General features: G+C 44.2%; 1 protein-coding gene across 1 annotated transcript in view; it reads left to right on the top strand.

The window, feature by feature from the left end:
* Positions 1 to 24,562, top strand: part of iglon5 (IgLON family member 5) — a 97,688-nt gene extending 73,126 nt beyond the window's left edge. Inside the window, exons 2-8 of the mRNA XM_070965757.1 lie at positions 2,284 to 2,362; positions 5,304 to 5,536; positions 7,287 to 7,406; positions 13,035 to 13,166; positions 13,451 to 13,571; positions 14,773 to 14,924; positions 17,683 to 24,562. Of these exons, the coding sequence (XP_070821858.1) occupies positions 2,284 to 2,362; positions 5,304 to 5,536; positions 7,287 to 7,406; positions 13,035 to 13,166; positions 13,451 to 13,571; positions 14,773 to 14,924; positions 17,683 to 17,786 (941 nt within the window). The 3' untranslated portion in view covers positions 17,787 to 24,562. The remainder of the gene's footprint in view (positions 1 to 2,283; positions 2,363 to 5,303; positions 5,537 to 7,286; positions 7,407 to 13,034; positions 13,167 to 13,450; positions 13,572 to 14,772; positions 14,925 to 17,682) is intronic.
* The last annotated feature ends 922 nt before the right edge of the window (positions 24,563 to 25,484 follow it).

Here is a 25,484-nt window from a genome sequence, read left to right as displayed (position 1 = left end):
TTGTCGTCACAGTGAGGTCCAACAAACCTTCATCTCTGCTGGTTTGGCTCATCGATGACTGTGTTTGCGTATGCGTGCGTAAACCTGCGTCTGTGATTGATCCTGTGAGTCAGCGTGTGAGGGGAAGTGTGGGCTGAACGTGTTGACCTGGTTATCATGTTGTGCGGCGCCTGGGAGTGGAGGCAGGGTGATACAGGTTTTAGAATGCGACGTGCCAATCGAGCTGTGAAAATGGGAATTGAGGAGGGAAATGGGAATAGCTCCCCGCTGGTTTGTAACCTTTGCAATGTTGTTTGGAGTGTTCAGCATACGCATTCATCATTCATTCAATCAAAATGTGTGCGTGGCGTGTGTGTCCCTGTGGTTACATTATGTGATAGGGAACGTCTTTTCTCTACGTGCGTGTCTGTAATTGTGTATGTGGGGTAGTGTGTATTTATGACAGCATGTCACACCCGTCTCCAAGCCCCAAGCCCTGGAACTGAATTGAATTAACCTAAATAAAGTCTAGTGTGTAGAGTATAGAGCACTTGAAAGGGAACAGCTGAGGGCTTGAGCTGAGGACTGTCTGAGTCTAAGACAGGATGCATGAGCACAGCGATGCTATGCAACATTACTCTGGGGTAAAAACTGCAGATAAACGAAAGCTTGTGACAGTTTTTGAACATTGGACACAATGGCTAATGTGCTACGCCCCTCCTCCAAGGCTTTCAGAGAGAGGGAGATGGAGCCGGTTCTGGGATCCTTGGCCGGCCTAGATAGCGCAGCAGCAGTGGCAGCAGCAACACCCATTAATGCGATTACAGCTTTTAGCGGGAGATTTTCAGGGCCAGTTTTCTTTTGAGGCGTCATTAGTTTGTCCTCTTTTCTTGTTCTCCACCGGTGTGTCAGAAAACAAACGTACACATTCACAGCCATGAGCAACAGACAGCTAGACACTGTAACTGCTTGTATACGCAGCCGTGAGCAACACATGCAGTGGTGCACGAATGCAATAATACACACATTAATATATGAATACATAAGCATGAAAAAAGCCTATATTTATGGCATATCCACATAGAGACCCCACTCCATATTCACAAAAGAGAAAAAATATAATTAGTCTTTATTTAAAGGATGATAAATTATTATTTAGTGTAGTTGGCGGTTTTCAGGACTTTCTGCTATGCAGTTTGAAAATCTTTTGATTAGCTATCCATGATGTTCATTATAATTCTGAAGCCTCTCTCATTATTCTTTGTAATCAAACAATGATTCCAGAAAGACTCTCCTTTAATTTAAAACCCACACATCCTGGCACACGTCCTGTCCATTAAGAGGTGCACTGCTGTCATTTCGGGTCTCATCTCTTAGCGGATTCCCATTCGGCTTGCTTAACATGTCTTTGACTTTTTGCGGCGATTTAACAAACCTTGGGGTGCTTCTTAGCTCCTCGCTGCAGCAGCTTCGTTTCATAAAGTCACCATTTATTAAACCTCAAGGCTAGACCGCAGCACAAGCTGAGATATTGAGGTCATCTTGCAGGCAGAGGGAGAAAGAGATTGTCAGAGATAGAGGGAGGACACAAGCTGAGGTATCTGGTGTCATGCTATGATTTGGAAGGGTTTAGATGGACAGAGCCAGGTGTCTTAGTGGGGAGCGGTCTGCCTCAGTGGGCAGTATCACTGCCGGCATATAAGGTCTTTGGTTATCTTTGTTTGTGGACCAAGCAAGTTCACAAAAACATTTTTTTTCCTCACCTGAGTGTCTCAAACACATCTCACAGATGCAAAGTTCATAGTTCCTCTTCAACTAATGGCTCTCAGGATGTGTGTCTGTTCGTCTGTGTGTTTGTGCTTTTGGAAGCATGTGCCTCTGTTCTCCAAGAATGTGTGTGCGTGCGCACGTGTGTGAGTGTGTGTATTGGTAGGCAGGATGAGCATCCCTTCTGTTACCGTTGCTGTCCCTTCATTTCACGCTCCGGCAGCTCCGCGTGAATCCTCTTCCCTTGGCTCATTATCAGTGCTGTTCAATGAACGCGCACCCCACCAGAATGCAGGGTAAAACCAAATCATTATTCAAGTATGGGGGTCAGTGCAGACATTGTGACTCTTTTGTTTGCTATATTTATGACTTTCCCCTCAGAAATAAGGATGCAGGATGCAGAGCACATCCCTGACCAACCTTATTTGGTGAGGTGGTCGATCGTCGAGCACCTGACCTGAGATTGATGAACACCAGCGGAGCGTCTGGTACCATTACTGAATGCTCATTGGTCCCTTCTCTCATTTTTCTTGGCAGGGTCCAGTGTGCGCGGAGCAGAATTCGGACACCTGCCGGACAACATTACAGTGCTGGAAGGAGAAAGCGTCACTTTGAGGTAACTCTTGAACCTACACCTGCACCTACTAATTACATGAAAAACATGTTTGTCTTTCCCCCACCTGCCATGCTGCTTTAATTGCCAATTCTATGTCACGTAACTTCAATTACGCTTCCCACATTGTGCCATATTTTGCAGCTATCCTATACCTCATTGAATTATAATAGCTGTCAGATCTCGTTTGTGTCATCCCATCGCTCTGCAGTCACCTTCTCCTTTAACTTTGATGTGAAAATGATGATGCACGGGTCAGTTTGGTGGGCGGACCTCCTCTGCGTCCAACTAAATAACTGTGAGTGATAAAAGTAGAAATCATAGCTTTTACCAACGAAGCAGAAAAAATGCCAACTTGCTTTTTTCCCTTTGTGTGGATGCGGTCTGGCTTGGCTGTATAAGCTCAGCAGGGCAAAAAAAAAAAAAAAAAACACTCAAGTCAACATTATTTTCATCACCTTTAAGCCCACACCTCTCCAGATCTCTGAACAAAATCCTCTTTCAGTCCCCTTTTTCCCTTGAAAGAAGAGTGGGCCTTCAACTGAAATCAAATATGTTATTCTGAAGCCAAGTACTCTTCTGTCAATATTTGTTAACATCAACAAGTCTCTGTCAAAGTTGGAAATCAAAGCACCATGTTGTTGATCTATAATGTCATCACGACAGCCTGAAGCTGTTCTGTAAACCTGGAAACTGAAGGGGGGAAAACCTGCACTTTCAATGTCACCTTAAATATCTGCAGTGTGGTATCAGGATCGCTGTGCAGTAGTGTTACGTTACATGCATGTCTTTCTTATTTCTGGAGGTAAACAGTGGTGCCAGCTCCCATGATTTGGAGGTGCATAAACTTTTTCATGTTGCTGATAAACCCTTTCACTTCTTTAAAGCAGCAGATTCTCCAACCTTTATGACGCTTGACTGTGTCATCGCTGTTTTTGGATCAGTATTATTCCCTCTGAGTTTGTTCTATTTGAATGGGAGGCCCAAAGAGGGAACAATGTCCAGTAACGTGCAAGAAAAAACACAAAGATTAGATCAAAATCTAAAAAAATTAAACCATCTGAACAATCTCACCACCCCTCAGGTTTGTGCTACAACTCCTCGGGGCCCCAACCCCAGCTTTAAACTGCAGTGCTCGGTTGGGTTTCAGAGCACAGAACTGCCTTTATTGCCTCATCAGTAGAGACGTGATGGCATATTTTGTAATGAAATGTGTGTGTAAGTTAAGTCTGCACACGATGGCCAATAGCTGACAAACAAAAGACTAAAGAGCTTTATAAATAAACTCCTTTTTCATGTAAAATCACTTTTGCCCAAGTGGCACAAATACTTGTGTTATGCTTGAGACAAGTCTGTTGTGTTGGCTTTGATGCGGGCCATTAAGAAGAGGCACATTTGATGCTATTATGGTGCTCATTTCCTCCGGGCTTGCAGTCCTGTAGCAACATCATCAGTGCAGAAGTGATTAATTTTAAAAATAGATTAATAGAGCGTTTGTACACAGATAATGAATTTTATGGTGGGATTTCATTTCTATATTGTCTCTTCATTTAAATCCAGCAGACACAAACCAAATCTTAATGAAAATAATTGCTTTCTTCTTCTTTTCCTTTATGTCTTAAGCTGTTATTGGTTTGGCTTTGAGGTCATGTGTCAACCTGAGCATCAGTTTAGTGTCTTGTAGCTGATTTGTTAAAGCTTTCCAAGCTTACCTGCACTGTATAATGCATTGCAGTGTCACTGCCACTGACTTGGCAGGTGATCTAAGGTCTACCTCAACAGTGATATTTATCTGGGCCGTATCAATTAAACATGAGGACTACAGAGGCATGTCCTCACAGTGAGTTGAAGCTGGGTAAGGACATCTAGTGGCCAAGCCAAGAACTGAAGTCACACCTTGGGGCCATGACTCCTCTTTTGAAGCATGCCGCATCTTTTTGGAACATTTGTGATTTACTGTGATTTAATGACCACAACTTTACATTATTTTACTTTCCCCTATCTGCTCCTATTTCCACATATTTTTCCATTTATTGCCATCAACTTTAATCCTGAGTTTACAGTCAGTTTTAGGTGAGCAGCCAGTTGCCGTGCCTCTGGACTGGATTTGTATGTATCTTGGACTGCATTCATTTACGTACACAAAACAAAGTAAGCCGTGAAGAGAATAATCCTAAATGACCGTCTGTCATGCAATGCTTTGTTCCCAAGTCGTTGACTTCTCTACGACTGATTTCAGACGTAGCTTTTTTAGAATTTGACCCATTTTGTTGCACCTGCGTAATAGGAGTGATGCATAATCATTTGTACTGTGCTACAGACAGGTGACAAACAGCGGTGTACTGAGAGGGGGGGAGGGAGGGGTGGGTGTCGCTTGTTTGTGATTGGCCAGTGAGCCCAGTCACGCATGCAGCACGCTCTCGTGCACAACCTGAACGGCACACAGGGGTAAGGAGAGGCTGGGTCGAACAGCCAGTAAAAACTTTGATGGTCCACCGGCTCACCGATGCGGTAGCCCGCCGGGATTTGTCCCAGTATGCCAGATGGCCAGTACACCACACAAATGAAAAACCTGAATAAATCAGTGTAGAGACAGACAGATGTAGATGTTTGATTAGTCTGCAATGATGTGACTCATATGTTACTACCATTGCAGTCACTGTATTTCTACCCAGCTGAACTTGTATGGGAGATTTTGGTCCGACGTGTGTTAAACAGCACTCACCATCAGGATCAAAAGACCAAAAAAGGGACTATTTTTTGGCACAATGGCAAATATACTTCAAGAGATTTGTGCAACTCAAAGTTGTTTTTTCCATTGATATGTCACCCATTTCTATACCTGCACCAGTGATAAAGCACCTCAAGCATAACCTAACCCAAGCTAACCATTACTCACCCTAACAGGCCTCTCACCTGTTGATCCCTTCCTGTCCTCTCACAGATGTCGGATCGACGAGGAGGTGACCCACAAGGCCTGGCTGAACCGCTCTAACATCCTCTTCACTGGGACAGACAAGTGGTCGCTGGACAAGCGCGTGACGCTGGCCAACAGTAACAACAGTGACTTCTCCATCCACATCGACAAGGTGCAAGTAACTGACGAGGGGCCCTACACCTGCACCTTTCAGGCCAATAACAAGCCCCGCATCGCCCACGTCTACCTCATTGTTCAAGGTAAGAAGATGGGTTGAGACAGAGTAGAAATCAGCTTTAAATAACTCTAAGGTGTTTACTGTATCCAGTGTAAGTGCTGGCTCATTTCCCCAATACACCCAGAATCTGCAGATTTGATTGCCACTGCGGATGCAAAAGAAATATGTGTGCATCCATGGTACTCTAAGCAGCTTTGGATAAAAACATCTGCTAAATGGCCTAATTACGCATTTCGTCATTCATCCAAATGTAGTGCTGTCTATTAGGTGAGATTGAGGTTTGACATCAGGGGAAGCGATTAAGATTTTCTGTGGTTACTTTCCAAAGTTGCTTTTCTGTTAAGTCATTCTTAAATGGATGCTTAAGTTTCTGATTGGCAGCTAAGTAGTTCATGTTTTTTATGATGTTTGAGCTTTTAAGGTTGGTGTTTATGGTGATCAAAATGTGATTACTTGATTATGTCTTGTACGCTCAGTGTGCCCATGCGTGCATGTGTCTTGTAAAGCAAGGTGCAGGTGACAGATAACCAGGGAGTCTGTCGCAATAAGAAGGCGTCCAAGCCCATTTGTCATTTCCATGTGGCCAGTTGGGTTACTTGTCTTAATAAACAGAAAGTTAGGCAGATCAGATGGATGGGGATGCGTGTGGAGGAGATGAGGTACACAAGGGGGCTGTCCGAGCTGGCTGACTAAATAACTGACAGTGCAGGACCACGACTGGGGCTCAGTCATCAAGTCAGTAGCTAAGTGAGTGAGAGCCTGACTGATCCTGAGTGACACGATGAATTGGCTCAGGACTGCCCAGAGGATGGATCTCAGACCTTTCCCCCCCTGCATGTGTTAATTTTTATGCATATTTTGGACTGTGTACAGTGCAGATTGCAGTTACTCACCAGCAGCAGGGTGAAACAGAAAACTTTTAACAGGATATATTCAGTACATTCTGCTGGAACGAGAACACAAGGCCTGGCTCTCAGCTCACAGGTGGCAGAGACAATGTTAGCCGCTTACAAACAGAGTTTTCACATCGCACCGCAGCCAAACAAACGCTCTTGTCTGCAGGGTCCAAAGCTTGGCACAGATGACCATATATACCTAATTCCAAGTTGCCTGCAATTTCAGCCGTAGCTTGATATCACACAAAATAATTACACCCTCAAGTCAGTGCATCAAGCAGGAGCAGCTTCACCGACGCTCCAATCTGTGCTTTATCGCTGCAAGTATTCAACTCCAGCAAGATAGAAAAAAAATAGGATCCTCAGTAGATGTTCTCACAAAAAAGCAATCTTGGGGCCAAGTTCATTAAAAACAATGATAATGGGCCATTTAAATTCAAGGGCCATCTTGTTATCAAACTGACTGCTTGCATAGTCCTCTAACACTTTGTGAGTTTGGGGTAAAAACGACATTCAACGGTGGTCCTTCACTTCTAAACTAGAAGTGAAAATTCTGACTGCCACCTCTGTAAATGTCCTTTCTTAAAGATCAAATTAGATTAGATGTCAGGAGAAGGAGATTTTAATGCCCATTTGCAGCCATTTAGAATTCAGTGCATTTTAAGTAGACGGTCAAGCATATTGTTGCACAGTTGAGTAAGCACTCAGGCACAGATCATTAATCAACTGATTGCCTGTCTGTCTTAGGTGCAGGGATTTGAATCCGATATTAAACACCTTAATAATAGTCCGTAAGGCCGTACCTTATCAATAATTTATGAAATGAAAGGGGATTTTTTTGAGGTCATATTTTAATAGCGTGATCTTGTTTTTCAGTGCCGGCCAGAATCGTCAACATCTCCAAAAACGTGTCGGTGAACGAAGGAGAGAATGTAAACCTCTACTGTCTGGCAGTGGGTCGGCCTGAGCCCACCGTCACCTGGAAAGACCAGAAATGTAAGCTACCCCCTCTTGTTTGCTTGTTTTCAGATCCGGAGATGTTGTGTTCACAGCTTTACCTTTAGCTCCCCGTCTTCACGTTCATCCCAAGCCCTGTTCTGCCTACCCCCCCCCCCCCCCCCGCCCCCCCGTCCATCCTAAAGGCTTATCAGCATTCAGCTCATGTCCACGTCTTTATCCCCCGTTCCTGTGTCATCATTCTTAAACCCAGCTGTTTAGTCTGTCCCCATCTTAAATTCACAGTCCCGTATTTTCCCCATGTCCCAATGTTTTGTCCCAAATAACCACACATTATACATAATTATCCCCAGCGCGCCACCTGTAATCATCAGCATCTGTCTTCATCCACCCTGTCAACCAGCATCACGATGCCAGCTGATGCTAACAGCCACTTTTGGCATTAAATCAGCTATTTTTAGCTTCCGTCGGTGTGTTGAATCAGAACTAGTTCAGGGTGGTCAGGATGCACAGCTTGATAGATGAAGTCAAATACATGATTCAATCAGCGCAGCATTTATTTCCTATCTGTTCCCATTTTTGTCACCACTAATGTCCGAAGTCAGGCAAATAACCATTGCGTGGCCTCTGGAGATTGTACGGTTTTAGGTTTTATTAGAACTGTAATGGTAGTGCTGTGTCATCTGTTTGGCACATAAAGAAAATTGCTATGCTCTGAATATACCACGGTGCTATGACTCAGAATTCCTAAGTGTATTTTACTCTGGTAATTGTTGGCATTTAAGCAAAAATGCTTGTCTATTTTGACTTGTGCAGTGTTGTAATACAAGGTTTGTTGTTCCTGTGAGTTTGGAATGAATAGACATGCAAGCCGTTTTATTTTCAGAGACAGGTTATCGTATTATCTTCACTGTGTGACAGGGTGCTTTGGAGGATGATGGGACTGTACTGTGATCCGCTTTTTGTTGTTGTCATTGTCTTTATTGATTGGGATGAATTGCTTGCATACCTCAGGAGCTCTGTGACCTCTTTAATGACATATGAACACAGGATTGTGTTTGTTGTGCGTGTCAAGGGCGCGTGTGTGTGCCAAAAACTTCCAACATGTCTCAGATTGATGTTTTGAATATGGCAAATGAGATTCATTGAGACTTCTAACAGATCAAGGATTATTACTGCATGCTTTTCACTGTTTTGAAAGTCAAATAATAGACTCTCTCTGAGGCTGGCATCGCATCAGTGTCACCAAAGTCATGGTTTAAGCATTTTCACACAATAGCATTGGCTGTGTTGTAGCTTGACTACAGCAGCAGTAAAGCAAGCGACCAAATACTGCACAGAGACAGCAGTAATAAATAGGTCAGTGAGAACAGCTTCCAACATTATGTAATTTATACTGTTAGGCCAATAAATGCACAACCTACAGTATACTGTGCTGCTGTGCTTACAGACAGCGTTGCTTGCTCTGAGGTTTGTTCCTCCTTGTTTCTCCTTTGTATGTCCCTGGGTTAGCTTGCTGCGCATGCAGTGTCCTTCTCTGCACAGTTAGTGTTTGTGAACCTGCACAGCGCAGTACCTCGGGCAGGGACAGGCAGGAGAGGAGAAAAGGAAAGCAGGCACGGATGCACACCTGCAGCAAACACACACATACAACCTTAGATCACAAACTCCGTGCAGTTGTCCTCACTTGCAAGCCTACAGCATTTCTCCTCTGTCAGCAGTAATCCTCCCTCTCTAACCGCCCCCACCATCTCACACAGCCTCCCACTCCCTCCTCTAGCTCTCTCCCCCCAAAACCCCTCAGCTTGTAGAGAGAGAGAGAGATAGGGGCCGCATTGCTATTCCGTGGGAGTCTCTGCAACCGAGCCATCAGTTGCAGGAGACCAGGGGCAGTGGAGGAAGGGGGAGTGGACGAGCCCAAAGAAACAGCAAGAAGCTGCCAGCCATCTGTCCCCATTACTCAGAGACTGCATAGAGAAACTGCAAGGAGGAGGGTGGGTGGTGAGGAGAACAGTGCACATGGAGGTTGGGTGGAAAATGTGCGTGCGTCAGGAGCTGGTTGGATAGGAGGAGGTGCACCGCTTCTGAGGTGAGACAAAGGGCTGCGAAAAGTCTTCGACCCCTTGCAGCTTGTCCTCATAGCTCCCAGAGTCCTCACTCACAGATAGTGATGCTGCTTTGCACTGCTGTCTGCAGACGCCGCCTCCTTCATCTTCACCAAAGCAAAGATACAATCTGTCGCACCCATTCAGTCCGTTGACCCACTCGGAGACATACAGGCATTCTGTCTCAGTCAGTGAAATACAGCAGAGCATCAGAGCCTTATCATTTGACATCCCATCCGTTAAAACACACAGGCGTAGCATGAATGAATGGATGATTGTGGTTCTCAGGAGGAGGGGAAGCAGGAACGTGCTTTTCACTAAGAAGCCTGCATACGTGTGGAAGTGAATGATTCTTGAGATTGGTTAAATAATTTGGGAGGTGTGATGTTACTGGTATGTGTTGTGTGGATCCAAAAGTTCGACTCGACAACAGAACAGGTCGGGTTGAAAAGGGAGGGCAGAGGTTGGACACAGGTGAGCAGTCAGCAGAGGAAAACAAACTCAAAAAGCAGACAGGTAGAAAAAAAAAATAGAAAATATGAGCAGGAACGAGCAGAAGCTGGACCACCACAGCAGCATGGATAATCTGGCAGTGTTTGTGTGTGGGTGTATAAGTGGGGTTGATGAGGGACAGGTGTGGCTGGATGAGAGAATGAATAGCAGGTGTGCAGGTTGGGTGTGGAAATCAGATGATTGGAAAAGGCAGGAAAGTCTGAAGGGATCCGGTCAACAGGTGGACGGAGAAACAGTGCTGCCAGAGAGCGCTGACAAGTTTATTTCTCAGCTGTGAAATGTCCTGCTCAGCACGCAGTTCTTCATTAAACAAATGTGAGGGCTCCTTAAGCAGAATGTCTTAAGGATTAAGGCTAAGAATATTCTACATTTTCGTTCCCTTCAAAAGAACAAAACCAACAGTCCAACGTCTGTCTCACCAGCTTTCCTGCCCTTTGGCTCCAAGTCCATGTGTCCAAACTGAAGACATTAATTTTGACAAACTGCTCCTGAATATAGAGCTAAATCATTTCCTGTAGTGTTTAGCAAACATTACTCAAACAGGAGTAATGGTACTGTGGGAACATGCCACCCAGTGCGTGTTGTATTAATATGTGGACAATAATGGAGCTCTGTGGCACAGAGGATTAAGATTTATCAGGCTTTAGAAGGATCCACTCATTGTTTTTTCATATCAGGTATCAGCCAGCATTGGTCTTGCAGAAACAAAGGAAATATATCTGAAGAAAGGATGTGGGGTAACCTGCTTGGATAGAGAGTCGTTTGCGGCGTGTGTGGAGCGTAAGGGCACGGTGGCCTTCCTGGTTTTTCTACTGTAGCTTCATTTAGCTCAACTAACACACATTTCAACCCTTTCCTCTTCCAAATGACAGGTTTTGCAGCCTGTCAGCCTGTCCATTCTTCTGTTTTAACCCGACATCAGACCCATCTGCCTTGATGGTAGTTTTTGTAATGGAAATGGATAAGAGGGGCTGAGAAATCAAGTGCCCCGATGATCTAGTCTGGCTCAAAGTGCCGCCAGGAAAATAGAGTGCGGTTTCACCGTAGGGTAGGCCAGAACCCCTGATCCCCCTCCTCCTCTTATTCATACACCCCCCTCTCCTCTCAGGTGCAATCCAACTATCTCTGGTGGTCAGGAGTCAGGCTCCTTCAAAAGCCATAAGTGGTTGATGGAGCTGTATTTTACAGGCCATTGTAGGAGTGCCAGGGGCCGGTTCCAGTCAGATATGATCTCCCACCAAAGTGGAGAGAGGCATGCGATGCCAGTCCAGAGATCTCAAGGGATGAAGAGGGAGGGGAAGAAAGGCAGAGCGAGAAGGCCGCTTTGCACTGTCATATTACATCACACATAGGTGCTGCCTGGGGATGAAAAGTCCATGAAAGAACCACCACACATCAAATACCCAACATGACTTATCTCCGTTTCCCTCTTTATGTTGCTGTTTCTCTCTTCTTCCTCTATCTTTATATCTGTGTATCTCTTTCAGTCTCTTGCTCGCAAATTACCACTCTATCTGTAATGCGCTCTCTAGTGCTCAGTTGCTCTCATTTTTTATTTTCTTTGTCCTTTTTATTTCTTGGAAGTCATCTGTAACAGCCTTGTGTGTAATTTCTCCAGCGCTGGTTGTCTGAGTCGATCTTTTTCTCCCCCTTTTCCCCTCCGTGCCTTCACAGCTTCCCTCCCTCTGGCAAAGTTGGGTGCTCTGCCTGCCTGACAGAGATGTCACACGAGAGCTATATTTATTAGACTAATGGAATGAGTGAATGGTATTGCACCCACCCCGCCCCATCACCCGGCGCCTGCCCACACTCGCTCGGGTGGCACAAGCAGCCATCACCGCGCCTGTCGCTCGCTGCTCAGCCTCTGCCGCAGCAGCTGCAAATAATCGTCTCCAGCTCAGTAGCCGCACTAATAATCCTCCAGTATAATCTTCAATTAGAACCGCCGCGCTAATCTCTGACAGGAATAATCATGGCGTTTAGTGTCTTTTTTGTATGTGTGTGTGTGTTTGTGCCGGTGTTGCTCACAAACGTGCTGAGGCGCCGCTTGCGTGTTTGCGAGGGGAAGTAAAGGTCCACTGATTGATAGTGGTTGTGGGTATGTTTGGGGGGGGGGGGCGGGGGGAGGACTTTGCAAGGGAAAAGTGAGCTGCAATTTAAGAGCTGGATTTCCTTGTTAGTGGTGAGATTATATATTATGTCGTGTTCCACTGTCTGACTTCTTTAATGGGGTAAAGGGGAAGGAAAAAAAGGGGCCTAATGGTTTTGGATGCTGTGAGACAGCTGGCTGCTAAGACTCGCAGGGAGGAGGAGGAGGGTGCACTCTCACTCTCATTCTTCTTCTTCTTCTCTCTCTGCCACCGTCGATCCAATAACAACGCCGACACCCATTCCCTCACATGAAGGAGCAATAACTTGTAGCCCATCCCTTCGACTCTCCCCTCCGAAGAGATTCTGTGGCTGTTTGTCGCCTGCGGAAACACAGTGAAAAGCGCGAGACTAGACTAATTTGGTTTTGGGGGCACCTGGGAGTTTGTCAACATCAAATAACAGCCAAATATTCTTCTCACTACGTAATGTAGTGAACAAGCCGTCGCCCCCTGGTGTATCCGCTGCTTGGAAGGAAAGCGTACAATTTCCCCTGACACTATAAAAGTAATGGTGTCACTGCTGTCAAATCATGTTTATTTACTTTGCATCAATACAAACATTATTTTACTGAATAAACCAGCTTGAGGCCCTCAGTTTGGGTAATGAGAATGAGTTTTTCTTGATTATAGATATGTCATCAGAGCTCAACATCGCCTTTTTTGTGGATTTGTATTCTTATTAGCAAATTTTAATCAAGAATAAGCTAAATATATGTCAGCGTTTGAGAAGTTTCCCAGAATCCTCTCTTAATATGCATCTTGTTATATATGTGCATCCATCTCTCCCACGCTCTTAAATCATCGCTGTGACATGTCCACCTGCAGCTGAATCCCACATCAGTAGTTCTTTGCATTTGATATGTATAGAGTGACCTTTGACCTCTCCCTTATGTGAATAGATGGGTTGGTGAGTGAGGGGGAGTTCCTGGACATCACAGAGATTAAGAGGCAGCAGGCCGAGGACTATGAATGCATCACCAACAACGGAGTGGCTCCGCCCGACCAGCGCAAGGTCAAAGTCACCGTCAACTGTGAGTATCGCTCTCTGCGCCGCACAGCAGCCCAGAGGTGATAATTCAACTCGCACTGGACCTCCCATGTTCAGCACACTGGTGTATTAATGATATATATGTAAATACTGTAGATGCATTATTATGTATGAATTCATACATCTTAATTTTGCCTTCTCCGGGGGTGTTTCAACCTTGTTTGCAACCCCGGGCTGACCCGACTTGACTCCAATGCAGGCGTATATTAATTGCTGAATTCCCGCCTTCTGTTTGTTCACGCTCTCCTCCCTCGTTTTCTCTGACAGATCCCCCCATGATCACAGATATGAAGAACATGCCAGCACATTTGGGCAAGACAGCCATCTTGCGCTGTGAAGCCATGGCGGTCCCACCAGCTGCCTTTGAGTGGTACAGAGACGACCACAGGTGAGACCACTCGGAGAGTTCAACGCTCATTTTTTTGTTTTAAAAATGCTCTGCAGAGAGAAGTAATACAAAAACACTGGCCTTGCATTTAAGCGCTGATGTGGAAAACCAAGCTTTTGAAACAATGGCGTTGGCCTGCTCAGACGCAGTTGGCGGCTGCAGCGCTGAGGGGAAGAAGACAACTTTCCACAGTCAACACACTCATTTTAAATGTCAGTAAAGCCGATCACATGCTGTAGGTGTCAGCATTAACCGGCATTTTTGATGGCTGTGACATTTATTGTTCAGCGTCTCAGTGCAGCACAGGAATAACAGGGCTGCTGGTTAACATGTAGCATTTATGAGCCTCAGACAAATCACCGTTTTATACCAATCAGTTGTCTGAGTAATGAGAACAGTTAAATTGCGAGTTCAGAAACATTAAAACACAGTATACAGTAGGTGATCCCAGAGAAGAGGAGGCAACAGGACAGATTTCACCGGCTTAACAGCAGCTGTATCTGCCCCTCTTCTCAGATAATTTGTTGTTTGCCAACCAAAAGAGGGTGAAAAAGAGATTATTGTTTTGGCATTTCGACGTGGACAGATATATTTTTAAAAAATGATCTCACAAAGCTTCTCACTTTCACACATGAACACCACTTTCAGATTCAGCCGGCATACTTCGGACAACGTCTTGGCCGCCGTCCATTCGCCTAACCTCTGACACCAGCATTGGTCTGAGATAATCATGTATGTTTTTGCCGTCTCTGGAGAAATATTAGCTTGTTGGAAACCTATTTGCTCTCTATTACCTACACATAATCTGTCCTTCCAAGTTTGTAAAAGGTCCCAGAGAGCATAGAAGAGTGAGGGTGATTTGGCATCAGGCAAAGCAAGACGCAGAAGTACTTAGACAAGCTTTTGCCAGCCAGATAGAGCTGTTAATAGAGTATAATGGGCCCCAGCAGGAGGTCTCTGTTATTTATGGACTGTTAGATTTCACTATTAGTACAAGGTGAGACAGAAACGATGTGTGGAGGGGGACTATGTTGCTCGTCTCTGGAGAGACGGAGAAAAAAAGCCTCTTAGCTGGGATGAGTCACTAGGTGTGATGTTATGTTGTGTTATCTCTCCTTTTCTGTCACACTCTTTTTCTCTTTTTCTTCCTGCTTCCTTCCTTCGCTTTTCCTCCCGCACCACCACCACCACCACCACCCAGGCCGGTAGAGAGTGACAACACCCTGAGGATCAAAAACGAGAAGACGCGCTCGCTGTTGCTGTTCACCAATGTGACAGAGAAACACTTTGGAAACTACACCTGCTTCGCCTCGAACCGTCTGGGGGCTTCCAACGCCAGCATGCTGCTGTTTCGTAAGTTATCGCACAGAACTAGATGCAGGTGCACGCACACAGTGACAAACCCAAGCTTTGACGAACACGAAAGCACGCTCACGTTTATCCCGATCGCCTATCAGTCGGGGTGTAAGAATATGAGCAGACGTGACACACTTCCACAAGACGACACATGCGTCGACACACCGGTTTTCCCCCTCCGCCCCGTCTCGTTTTCTGCTCTGCGCAAAGCACAGCCTTTCCTCAGCCCTCTCCTCCCTCCTTCTCCCCATTTTCGTTATTCTCCGCCCCATTAAAGCTTTGCTTGCCTATATTACCGTCCCTCTCTCTCCCTCTCACTGGTTCACGCTCTCACCCTCCATCTCTCGTTCGTACACATCCCTGCACGCACACACACAGGCTGTCGCTCCGCTCCGTCCCGTTACGCGAGAAGTTGTCATTTCACTCCAAGCCCAATTCACATTAACTGTCCCCAATGAGCGATTTCCTACCCTTCCATTTCCCGCCACCCTCCCTCCTCCCCTTTAGTGCATTCGGCATTACCATCTTAAGTGAGTCCTTCATCTATCCCCTTTCTTCTTTCATTCCTTTACCCATTATCTCGGCCAGTCTCCCTTCAATGACTCACTCCCCCGTCAGACGCATACATCTTCCTGCTCTCTTTTTCCAACACCGCTGCCTCTTCTGTCAGCCTATCTCTCCATCATCTGTCCTTCTGCCTCCTCTTTCCCTCCTAATCTCCTCCTGCCATCATTAGAACACAACAAACCCTTTTTTGTTCTGGACCAGGCACCGAAAATCGGACCATAATCGGATACTTTTGTGGCATTTCCATTGATAGGCTGTCCCTCACTGTCATTGCCTCCCATGACTTTGTTTCCCTGCTTTTGGACCTCTTTGTTCACCATTTTAAAGGTGCTACATGGAGCATTTTAATATCAACAACCCACTATCACATCAAAATTGGCACATTATCGCAATTACCCTGAAGCAATGAGGGTAATTACTGAGACCATTGGCAGCCTGTGCTAGATTCCACTCCACTCTGTCACACTGTAAGGCACCAGGTTAGGTTTTGGAAATCTACTAGACTGCCTAATGGTGCAAAAGAGGAAAATAGAGGGTATATAAGGGTTTCTTTCAATTGTCCAAATCATGGTGTAATTTAGTGCCCCAAATACAATATTCTTGGTGTTATATTGAATAATCTCCATCTTTTTTTTGCTTTCTTGAGAACAGTTCTCTGGTTATCACTGCAACATCTAACAGCTTTGTTAAACTTGAGATTAACCAAGTTAACATACTGAATTACATAATTTCAAAGACTTGGAAGTTTCACCTTGTCAAACGGGTTTAACTTTATTAATGGGTCCTGATTAGCCTTCCTGGGGTCGCCATTAACACAGCAGCAGAAATAACTGCGTCCTATACCCTTGACTTCCATTGATTTCAGTTTGGCCTCCACAGTTAGCTAGAATAGTCGTTTGTGCAGCTCGCACACATTATACAGAAATAAGAGTGACCCTGACAGCTCTGTTCTGTACAGTCTGAAGTTTTTTAACAATATTTTTCAGCAGCACTTGACCAAATCACAAGGCGGTAGTTCAGGTGTGACAAAACTGCAGAACATTTCTTTGAGATATGGTGCCATTTCTTTTCTATGGTGGCCAGCGAGGGCAAACACGCTCAAAACATTTCCTTCAGGAGAAATGTGCTGCCGCTTCAGACGTGATGCCAATTCAAAAACTCATAAAAAATAAATCTAAAACAAATACAAAAGCAAAGCAAAAACATGCTGCAAATGAGCAAAAGAGTTTGTGTGTGTTAGACTTTGTATTGTTTCTGTATTTGCAGTGTTTGTAATGTATTTGTGTCGGCATTCTGCAGCGTGTCTTTTCATTTGCAGCACGCTTCCAGTGTTGTATTTGTTTTGGACTTTCATATGTGTTTTTGAACTGCCATCGTTTCTGAAGCTGCAGCGTGTTTCGTGCCCTCGCAGCGCCTTTGCCATTGTCAGCCATTTTAGTTTTAGTGACCCGCTCAACTGAAATCCACTCGCTAAACCTACTTTCAGGTGTTCTAGTTCTTGGGTGCTTGCATTGTTCATGCAGGCTCACTGGCTTAGTTTGACAAGTCAAACTCAGCCCTGAAGGTCCGTAACTCATTTCATGGCTTTGTAACTTTGATGTTGTTAACATGTTACTGCATGAAGAACTTCAGCAGACTTTTTTTTTTTTTTTTTAACATGTTTTTATTTTGACTTGTCAAAATAATTGTAACCCATTTAGGTTCTCTAGTTCCAGGGTGCACGTGGGTTTGTTAGCATGACTTCCTGGCACATCTAAATGGAACAGAGCCCTGCTGGTTAGTGTTAGTGGTTTCACTTGGGTTTGATGAGTCAAAATAGGAAGGTAAATAACACATACTAATGACTTTCACATGAGTCTCAGCCTTCCATATTTGTCCATTTTAAGAGCGCAGTGATCTGAAATGGGGCCGTTTTCATCATAGAAAAGGGAAATGAGGCAAAGCTGTTGGAATATAGGAAATGTGGTTCAAATTTAGAAAAACGCTGCATGACTATTGTAAAACACAGACGATGTCTTGTTTACAGTGATTAAGCCAAGGTTTCAGAATTAATTTGGTTAATTAATTGTAATAAGTTTTGAAATGTATACAAGCGGTCACAGAGATCCCTTACTTCCAGCAGTGTTCATAGCTTTCTGCATGTATTTAATTGTTCATCCCCCCCCCCCCCCATTCTGTTTTCTTGCAGGACCGGGGGCCATACAGGGACGAGGGACCACTTTACATGCAGGGATGGGCGTCGGCGCATGTCTTTGGGTTTCCCTCTCCGCTTTTCTTCTCCTGAAGGTGTAAAGATGGAGCTCCACCTGGAATTGTCCCCGGACGTCCCTGAAAGCCCCGCCCTCCCCCTCCCTGTCTCTCTTCCCCTCTACGGAAAGGAAGAAGGAAATGAAATTCTTTAATTACGAACCCATCACTGTGAACAAAAAGAATATGCATTTATCCAGGAGCCATTGAGTCACTGCATAAAACACACAACCACGTCACTCCCCTTCCAAAACCTCAGCACCCCTCAATTCAATGTGGAGGTCAAATCATTGTCATTATCTCCTCCTCACACACACAGTCTGTCTCTCTCTCTCTTTTTATGTCCCAGATTGCAGATTCGTCTGACTTGGTACTTCCCTCCTCACCTTGTTTTCCCCTCATTATTACCACTCGGCTGATGTTGATAGAGAGTGTATATCAATGATTATTGTGTCGGTGATCAATGAGAAAATAGATAATCTAACAACTGGACGATCATTTATGTAATATACTACATAGACTAATGACTCACCTACAGTGTTTGCCTTATGGAAATGATACATAAAATCACAATATTATGGTGGATATTTATGGAAATTATAGTTATAATGTGGTACTGGCGGTCATGTGACCTTTTGAAAATTGTCCCATTGGTGGCCATGTGAAGTGTCACCCTTTGATCACACACACACACACACACACACACCTACACACACACATGTATGGATTTTTGATTTTAACTGTGTAGCAGTGAAGCTGCTATGAATGATGTCAAAATGTATAAAAAAAAAAGGGTGGGTGGTGATGGCGTCGGTCTTAACTACCCCTTTATGTAATCTGGGGGGTTTATACCAAGGTTTCGCATGTAGACACCCTCACTACCCAAACCTTTTTAGCCCCTTGCCCCCCGCTCCGGCCCCTCTGTTCAACGTGCTCTGTCTAGTCGCCCTTTGCATCGCTATAGTGTTCTCTGCTCCGTGTCACCCCCCCGCCCCTCCCTCCGTCTTCCTCCCCAGTGTAAATATATGCAGTTCAGAGGCCACACTGGCGACTTCAAGTCACCTGGCGCCAGACGACACCTCCCATCAGCCTCGACGACGCTCCAGTTTCCCAAAGCAGCAAGAGACTGTCAAGTGACAACAATTATCTTCTGTTTCGAAGCTGCAGCTCCATCCTCTTTGTCGCTTGTTGATAGCATGTACCGGTTAGAGATGTTCCTGTCGTGAGTCCATACTCCCCACACTCCCTCCCCTCCCTCCCTGCACTGTGTCTGTTTTACTCTGCAAGGTTACCTGCTTTTACTTTTTTGGTGTTAATAATAGTACAGATGATGATGATGTTAATAAGTATTTGAATAACTATGAATAGTAATTCCATGTGAGAAAAAAAAAAATGAACAAAATCTGATGGTCATGAGCCGTGCGTGGGAAAAATAATTTTTGTACTTTATTCTGAGAAGTCACACACATTGAACGACTACAGTGGAAAAAAAAAAACGGACAAAAAAAAAGATGTAAAGTTTTCGAAGTGATGTGCTCTATTTTGCCATGACAAGCTTTTTAAAAACGCATTTGAAACAGTCTGAGGGATTATTTCATCCGAGTCCAGAAGCAGTGAATGATGATGTAATTTATAATTTGTAACAGTTTATGTATCGAACTCTTTTTTCTCATGCTGTTAACCGCATCACATACACATTTACAGCATATTTGTCCACTTATCATAGTGTGTCTCTCTCCGACCAGCTAGATTAATGATTTGGATCCATGTCAGTCTCTGGTCGTGGCCGTAAGTCGGTTCTTGTTCAGCCAGACCGCAGGGAGATAAAGATGTAATTAGCCATTACCTGTGGTTTGCTAAGTGAAAGAGCCTGGGCTCCACCTGTCCCTCCTGCCAGCCAGTGATGGCCCCCATAAATCAAGCTCAATCCTGCCACTGACAGGAATCCTCTTCAAGGACAGCCTCGCCTTGGTGCACCAGTCCTCCCTCCAATGTGTACCTGTGACATGCAGGCATGGGCACTACAAAACCCCCATGGCACAATTATCCATCCAGTTCCCCTGTACAGCACAAACAGTGGGAGGTAAGCCCATATTTCAATACGGTGGCACTCATTTCTCCGCTGAAACACTGTTCCACTCACATGCAGCGACTATATGCAAATTTGCCATAACGAGCCTGCACGGAGAGATGAGTTTTCTCCGGCTGAACCCTGACTACTGCGACCTTAAAGGGGAATAACTCAGTACTGAATCGAGTGTCTGAATGTGTTTTGTTTGATTTTGTTTCAAACCAGCAATAACCCCTAACTCTACTGTGCAAGAGGTATCAGATATGGTTAAAGCTGTGGTGTAATATCTGAAAAATTTCCATTAACAAGGTATATCAAATAAGTCTGTTGTTGTACTTTTACTGTGTACAGTACTATGAAATGATTGTGAAGCTCTGTTTAAATGGCCCTTAATCTAAAACTCTACATGTTGTACTCAAAAAGTCTTGCCCTCTGCGGTGGAGTCGGGTTATCTGTGTGACCAGACACACTCTTTGTGCATGCATCTTGTTGCTCCAAAAATACTGTCGGATTCCATTTCAAGCACAAGAGCAGGTCATTTGGTCAGCGCTTCTTTTCTCGGTCTCAATCCCTTTTTCATCCTCTCAGCATCTCCATCTTTCATGCTGTTGCTTTCTGTTTCTCACTCATACTGTACACTGTTCCATGTCAGCGTCCCACTGGGTTTGTCAGTGGCATATAACATCTGTATGTACATAATCTGTCCTTGATGAAGAAAAAGAACAAAAAAAAAAAACAGAAGAAAACATCAAAAAAAAGAAAAAACATGGACAAAAAAATAACACACTGTCATGTTTCTCGATGTGGGTTTGAAAAAAAGCACGTCAATGTTCGTGTGTGGGTGGATTTTGAAAAAAAAAAAAAAAACAAGCAAACATTGTATGTTGTGTTCAGGTTTATGGGGAAAAGGGGTCCAGATGGAGGGGAACTCAGGCAATATGACTTGAAATCACAGAGTGGTGATTGACAAAATGTGGACATTTGTACAAACAAACGGCAAAAAGAACATGTTTTTATGAGTCGTGATGGATGTAAATGAGTCACACTTCTGGTGCGAGAGTGGAGGACTGGAGAGGGAGTGGGCAAGGAGGCAGCAGATCCCCCGGGTGCACAATTGGAGGGTAGATGAGGATGCTGTTGAGAGAGCACCCGGTCCGACGGGCCTGTGGGAGGATACCCTGACAATGCAAATCCAAAAGCTGAGAGCCAGAGGGAGATGGGATGACACTAACCAGACAGTGAACTCTCCATTTAGGGAGGAAGACAGACAGGCGCTCATATTGCATTTCCAAACTTCGGCGCTCCCAGGGGAAGGTGTACCACACACTATTTATGGTTGCACTATGTAATATGAATAGCATTAACATAGCCTTGATCATAAACACAGTCTGGCCTACTTCAAGTGTATAAATAACACCCCAACTGGGGTTCAATGAGTTTACAGTGATATAAACAAGACGTTTGCTCGGCCCCTAATTACAGTCGGCGCACCCTGATGAGAAAGTGTTGATTGGCTCCTGCAGCTGAAGGTTATGATGATCTGTTTACAGAATTTTTGTTAATAAGGTGCCATGAAGTTCACGTTTAGAGCTGACAAAGCCAGCACATAGTTTACAGTACAAAGCATTGTATTGCACATTAATAGCTGTACTTTTTGTTGGTTTCGTTCTTGTTTATGGTGAGATTTAATTAGTGGCTTTACACAGGCGATAGCAGGAAAAGGAGGTGAATTTATTTACTTGTAAATGCACTTTTTTAAATTCTCATTAACATATCAGTGCAGTGTTGTGATATGGACTTTAGGATTAGGGTTTGTAAAACACTTTGAATGCATTTAACAGTTTCGGAGCACTGTGCCTTTGCTGAGAGGAGTCAGGTAATGAAGCTCTGGAGTTTGTAAGGACGGATACTGCACGCCGCTCCTGAGATGATGCAGTGATGGATTAAAATAATTATGGTGCTTTAATGGAACGACTGTAGAAGAGCAAAACAAGTGTACAGTCAGCCCAGAGAAGGTTTGAATGTACTGCTTTCTTCACTCTATACGTGGCAGGCTCAGGCTGTAGTCTTTCCTGCAGCACCCTCCCGACATAGAACAGATCCCGGACAGACTTTCAATTCAGAATGCAATGGTTAATCAATACATTCGACTGAATGGCTTTGGAATAGAGCAATTGCTCCCCGGCTTGCCTTACCAGGTCCCCAGAAGCTGAATTGATCAAGTGTCTATAGACCAGCCTTAGAACAGAGAGCATAATTCATCATGCCTGATACAAGACACCCCTAATTGCGCATCGATTTTAAGCCCCTCTCTGAAACTATTTGGGCAAGCTGTAATGTCAGCTCAGTAAAGTATGTGTTCAGAGCTACGGTCCAGATCCAGCGAATGAAGAATTAATCACTTGTTTTTCTTTCCAAGTCAGTCCAGGTTGGTATTTGTTGTTTGTTTAGCTGCGAAATATAGTGTTGACCATACATGCTCCCTGGGTGCACAATTTGGCGGCTGCTGTAACGTTTTATTAGTAATGATTATATTTTATTAGTAATGACAGAGATGTAACCTGCATCATTTTGCAGTTGCCAACGTCAGCAGCTCTTGACACTGTGTATCTACAGACGTATGTCTGGGTGTAAAACACTCAAACATAAGGTATGAGTGTGCAATACAATATTATATGAAATTATATGTAACAGATTAAAATTTAATAGCGTGAGACGCAGATGTTGCAGCCATAGAGTCAGTATACCAAAAGAATACGCAACGCAGAGTGACAATTATATATGAATGATTATCATTGTCCTAAATCCCCTGCTCACGTCCTTTACAGCAAAGCACGCCTAATTCCCATATATTATCCTAATTATCCATTGTTTACCAACTATCTACAGGCTCATTCGGTTCTCTTGGGCAAAGTCAATGTTGCAAGTCTATTAAGGCCCAATACTTTCCCATTACCACAGCTAATGAGTGCATTAGTATACAGCATGCTGGACAGGATTGTGACAAGGAAAGTCTCCATAACAGTGAGCACGAGCACGCTTCAGGTGTTTGAAATGGCATAAAATGTTAATTAAACAGTCACCTGACAGTTGCCAGGTGCACTGTATGTGTAGGTCTAGATCAAGACTAGAGTTCATGAATTACTGTAGATAGATAGATAGATAGATAGATAGATAGATAGATAGATAGATAGATAGATAGATAGATAGATAGATAGATAGATAGATAGATAGATAGATAGATAGATAGATAGATAGATAGATAGATAGATAGATAGATAGTGCTGTGTTTCGTGTTAGCAATTAGCTGAAAGTAGTTAAATAGATTCCTTATGCATATCACTCAGTTCAGGTTTTGTGTTTATATTTAAAACCTCAGCTTGCAGCGAAGACGTTGGGCACAGAGTCGCCAGCCTCGCCCTCTCCCTCACTGCGACCACAGATGGCGTCTTGTCAATCACTCACCTCTCTAAGAGATGGAGCGTCTGGCTAATTAACAGCGCACTGCACTCCACCAGTTGAGCAACAGCAACGGACCAGGCAACACAATGGAGGCATCTCGCCCACCACGTCTCCCCTAGTCATTAAGTCGCCCACCTCACATCTTCAACATAGAAAGAGTCCCATTACTTGGCCTCTCTGAATCACCAGCCCACGCCTGGCGTTTTCCTTGTCAATCAACCAAGGGGTAAATATTGGTTGTGGTGTTGAGAACTGACAGGAGAAACTTGGATTTCTTTCACAAGCGACAGCACCAACTGGTGTTTTTGTGCTGATTTATATAGCAGTTATGAGACGGCTGGGGTGAAGTCACCGATGTAGGATACAAGTGTCTTATTACCATGTACGGTGCGCTGGAGGCTGGGATGCATGACAGGATGCATGATAGGGGGCTGGTCATGTGCTGTGTGACTCAAGAGGGCAATAAGAGCGAACAGGCTGCAGGAACCGTCACTGTGGAGTAATGGAAAGTGTCTCATTTGGAAACTAATAACACGTTTTACCAGGCGAGAACCCACCGTGTATAATTGAGGGAATGAGTTGGCTTAGGTTAGTGTCCAATGTGGAACCCATCTCTCTCTCTCTCTCTCTCTCGTCTTCTTCTTTCTCTCTTGCTCTTCCCCCCTCCCCCCTCTACACACACACACACTCACACACACACACACACACACTCACACCACTAGTTTCCTTCATTCTCCCTGTCCTCAGTTTCTTTTCGTGTGGAGAAAACCTTCAAAAAATTCTGCCCTCCCTCCCCTCAACACCCCAGGTTTGCCCACTCTGCCACTGCTGATGTAAATGGTGTGTTTGCATGTGCGTGTATGCGAGTGTGTGTACCTGTCTGCAAGCGTGTTTTGAGCTCCGCAGTGATCATTCAAGGGGCTTCACTTCTAGCATCCAACAGTATGTGTGCATGTGTGTGTGTTGCCTGAGCTGCACAGGGCAGGCGTGTTTGGGCCATTCAGAACACAGACGTGAATTACAGGCAATTCAGATTTCTCGAGATCTAATCAATGTAAACACACGAGACAGAAAAAAAAAAGGACCGACACATTCGTCTCCCACCCTGACCGAAGCTCAGTGCTGTGAAGCGATGATTGTACTTCTTTTTGATTTGTTGCTGAACTTGTCTTCTCTGACTTTCACTTCGAGGTGTGTCTTTTTTCTTTTTCTTTTTTTTTTTTTTTTTCAAAATCCATTAAGTGGAGTTAAAAATCATATCAAGTGGAGGGAGACAAAAAAATAAAAATCAGTTTTGTTTTTAACAGAAGTCACTGTGTGTGGTTTGTTGCTGGGAGCGGGGCCTCTCTCGCTCTCTGTTGGCCCCTGTGGTTGGAAAGCAGGCGAGTGGCTTCAGCTTGCTTTTTGCTTCCTGCTGAGTAAAGACATTGTCGCTTTTGTTGTGTTTGCAGGTTTGTCTCAGAGGGTTTTTTTGTCATTAAAATGTTGATGAGATGCTGTCAGAATAAATGGCTCATATCAAATCACTTGCCAACAAATGATATCAGCGTTATTAGTGGGTGGTAACTTCAGAATAGAGATGATCTGCAGTCATTACCGATCATTTCTATGAAAAAATAGCCATTTTTAACTAGTTTGTCAGGGTTCATTTTGATTCATTTCTAGCTGTGTTGCAACTAGAAATTAGAGTCCTCGTGCACAACAGGAAGCTCCCGTCGACCTCCTCTTGTCAATGACTAACATCTGTGTCTCCTCATCGTCAGCTTCAACACAGCTTCACAAAAACAAAACGATAATGGATTTTGCTTTGCGATAACAGAACTTCATTCTATGTGTTTAAATCTGTCCAGGAGGATGAAAGACAAAGGCAAGTTTATTTGTATAGCACAATTCATACACCAGGCAATTCAAAGTGCTTTACAGAAGCATGAAAATACATTAAAATCATAAATAGAAAATACATTTCAAAGAAAGAAAGAAATTAGAAGAGAATAGAAAAATAAAAATAAAATACATTTAAAGGAAAATTAAAAACAGAAGCCAGTAAAAGACAATAATTTAGCATTTAGAGCAATTAAAATCATTGAGCAGATATATTTACATTAACTAAAAACTTTTCAACCCTGATTTAAATGAGCTGACAGTTGGTGCAGACTTCAGGTGTGCAGGGAGAATGTTCCACAGGTGAGGAGCGTAATAACTGAAAGCTG

This window comes from Chaetodon trifascialis, chromosome 7 (assembly GCF_039877785.1).
Source record: "Chaetodon trifascialis isolate fChaTrf1 chromosome 7, fChaTrf1.hap1, whole genome shotgun sequence".
Taxonomy (NCBI): domain Eukaryota; kingdom Metazoa; phylum Chordata; class Actinopteri; order Chaetodontiformes; family Chaetodontidae; genus Chaetodon; species Chaetodon trifascialis.
The sequence above is the reverse complement of the archived record's forward strand: the minus strand, read 5'-3'. Positions and strand labels throughout refer to the sequence as shown.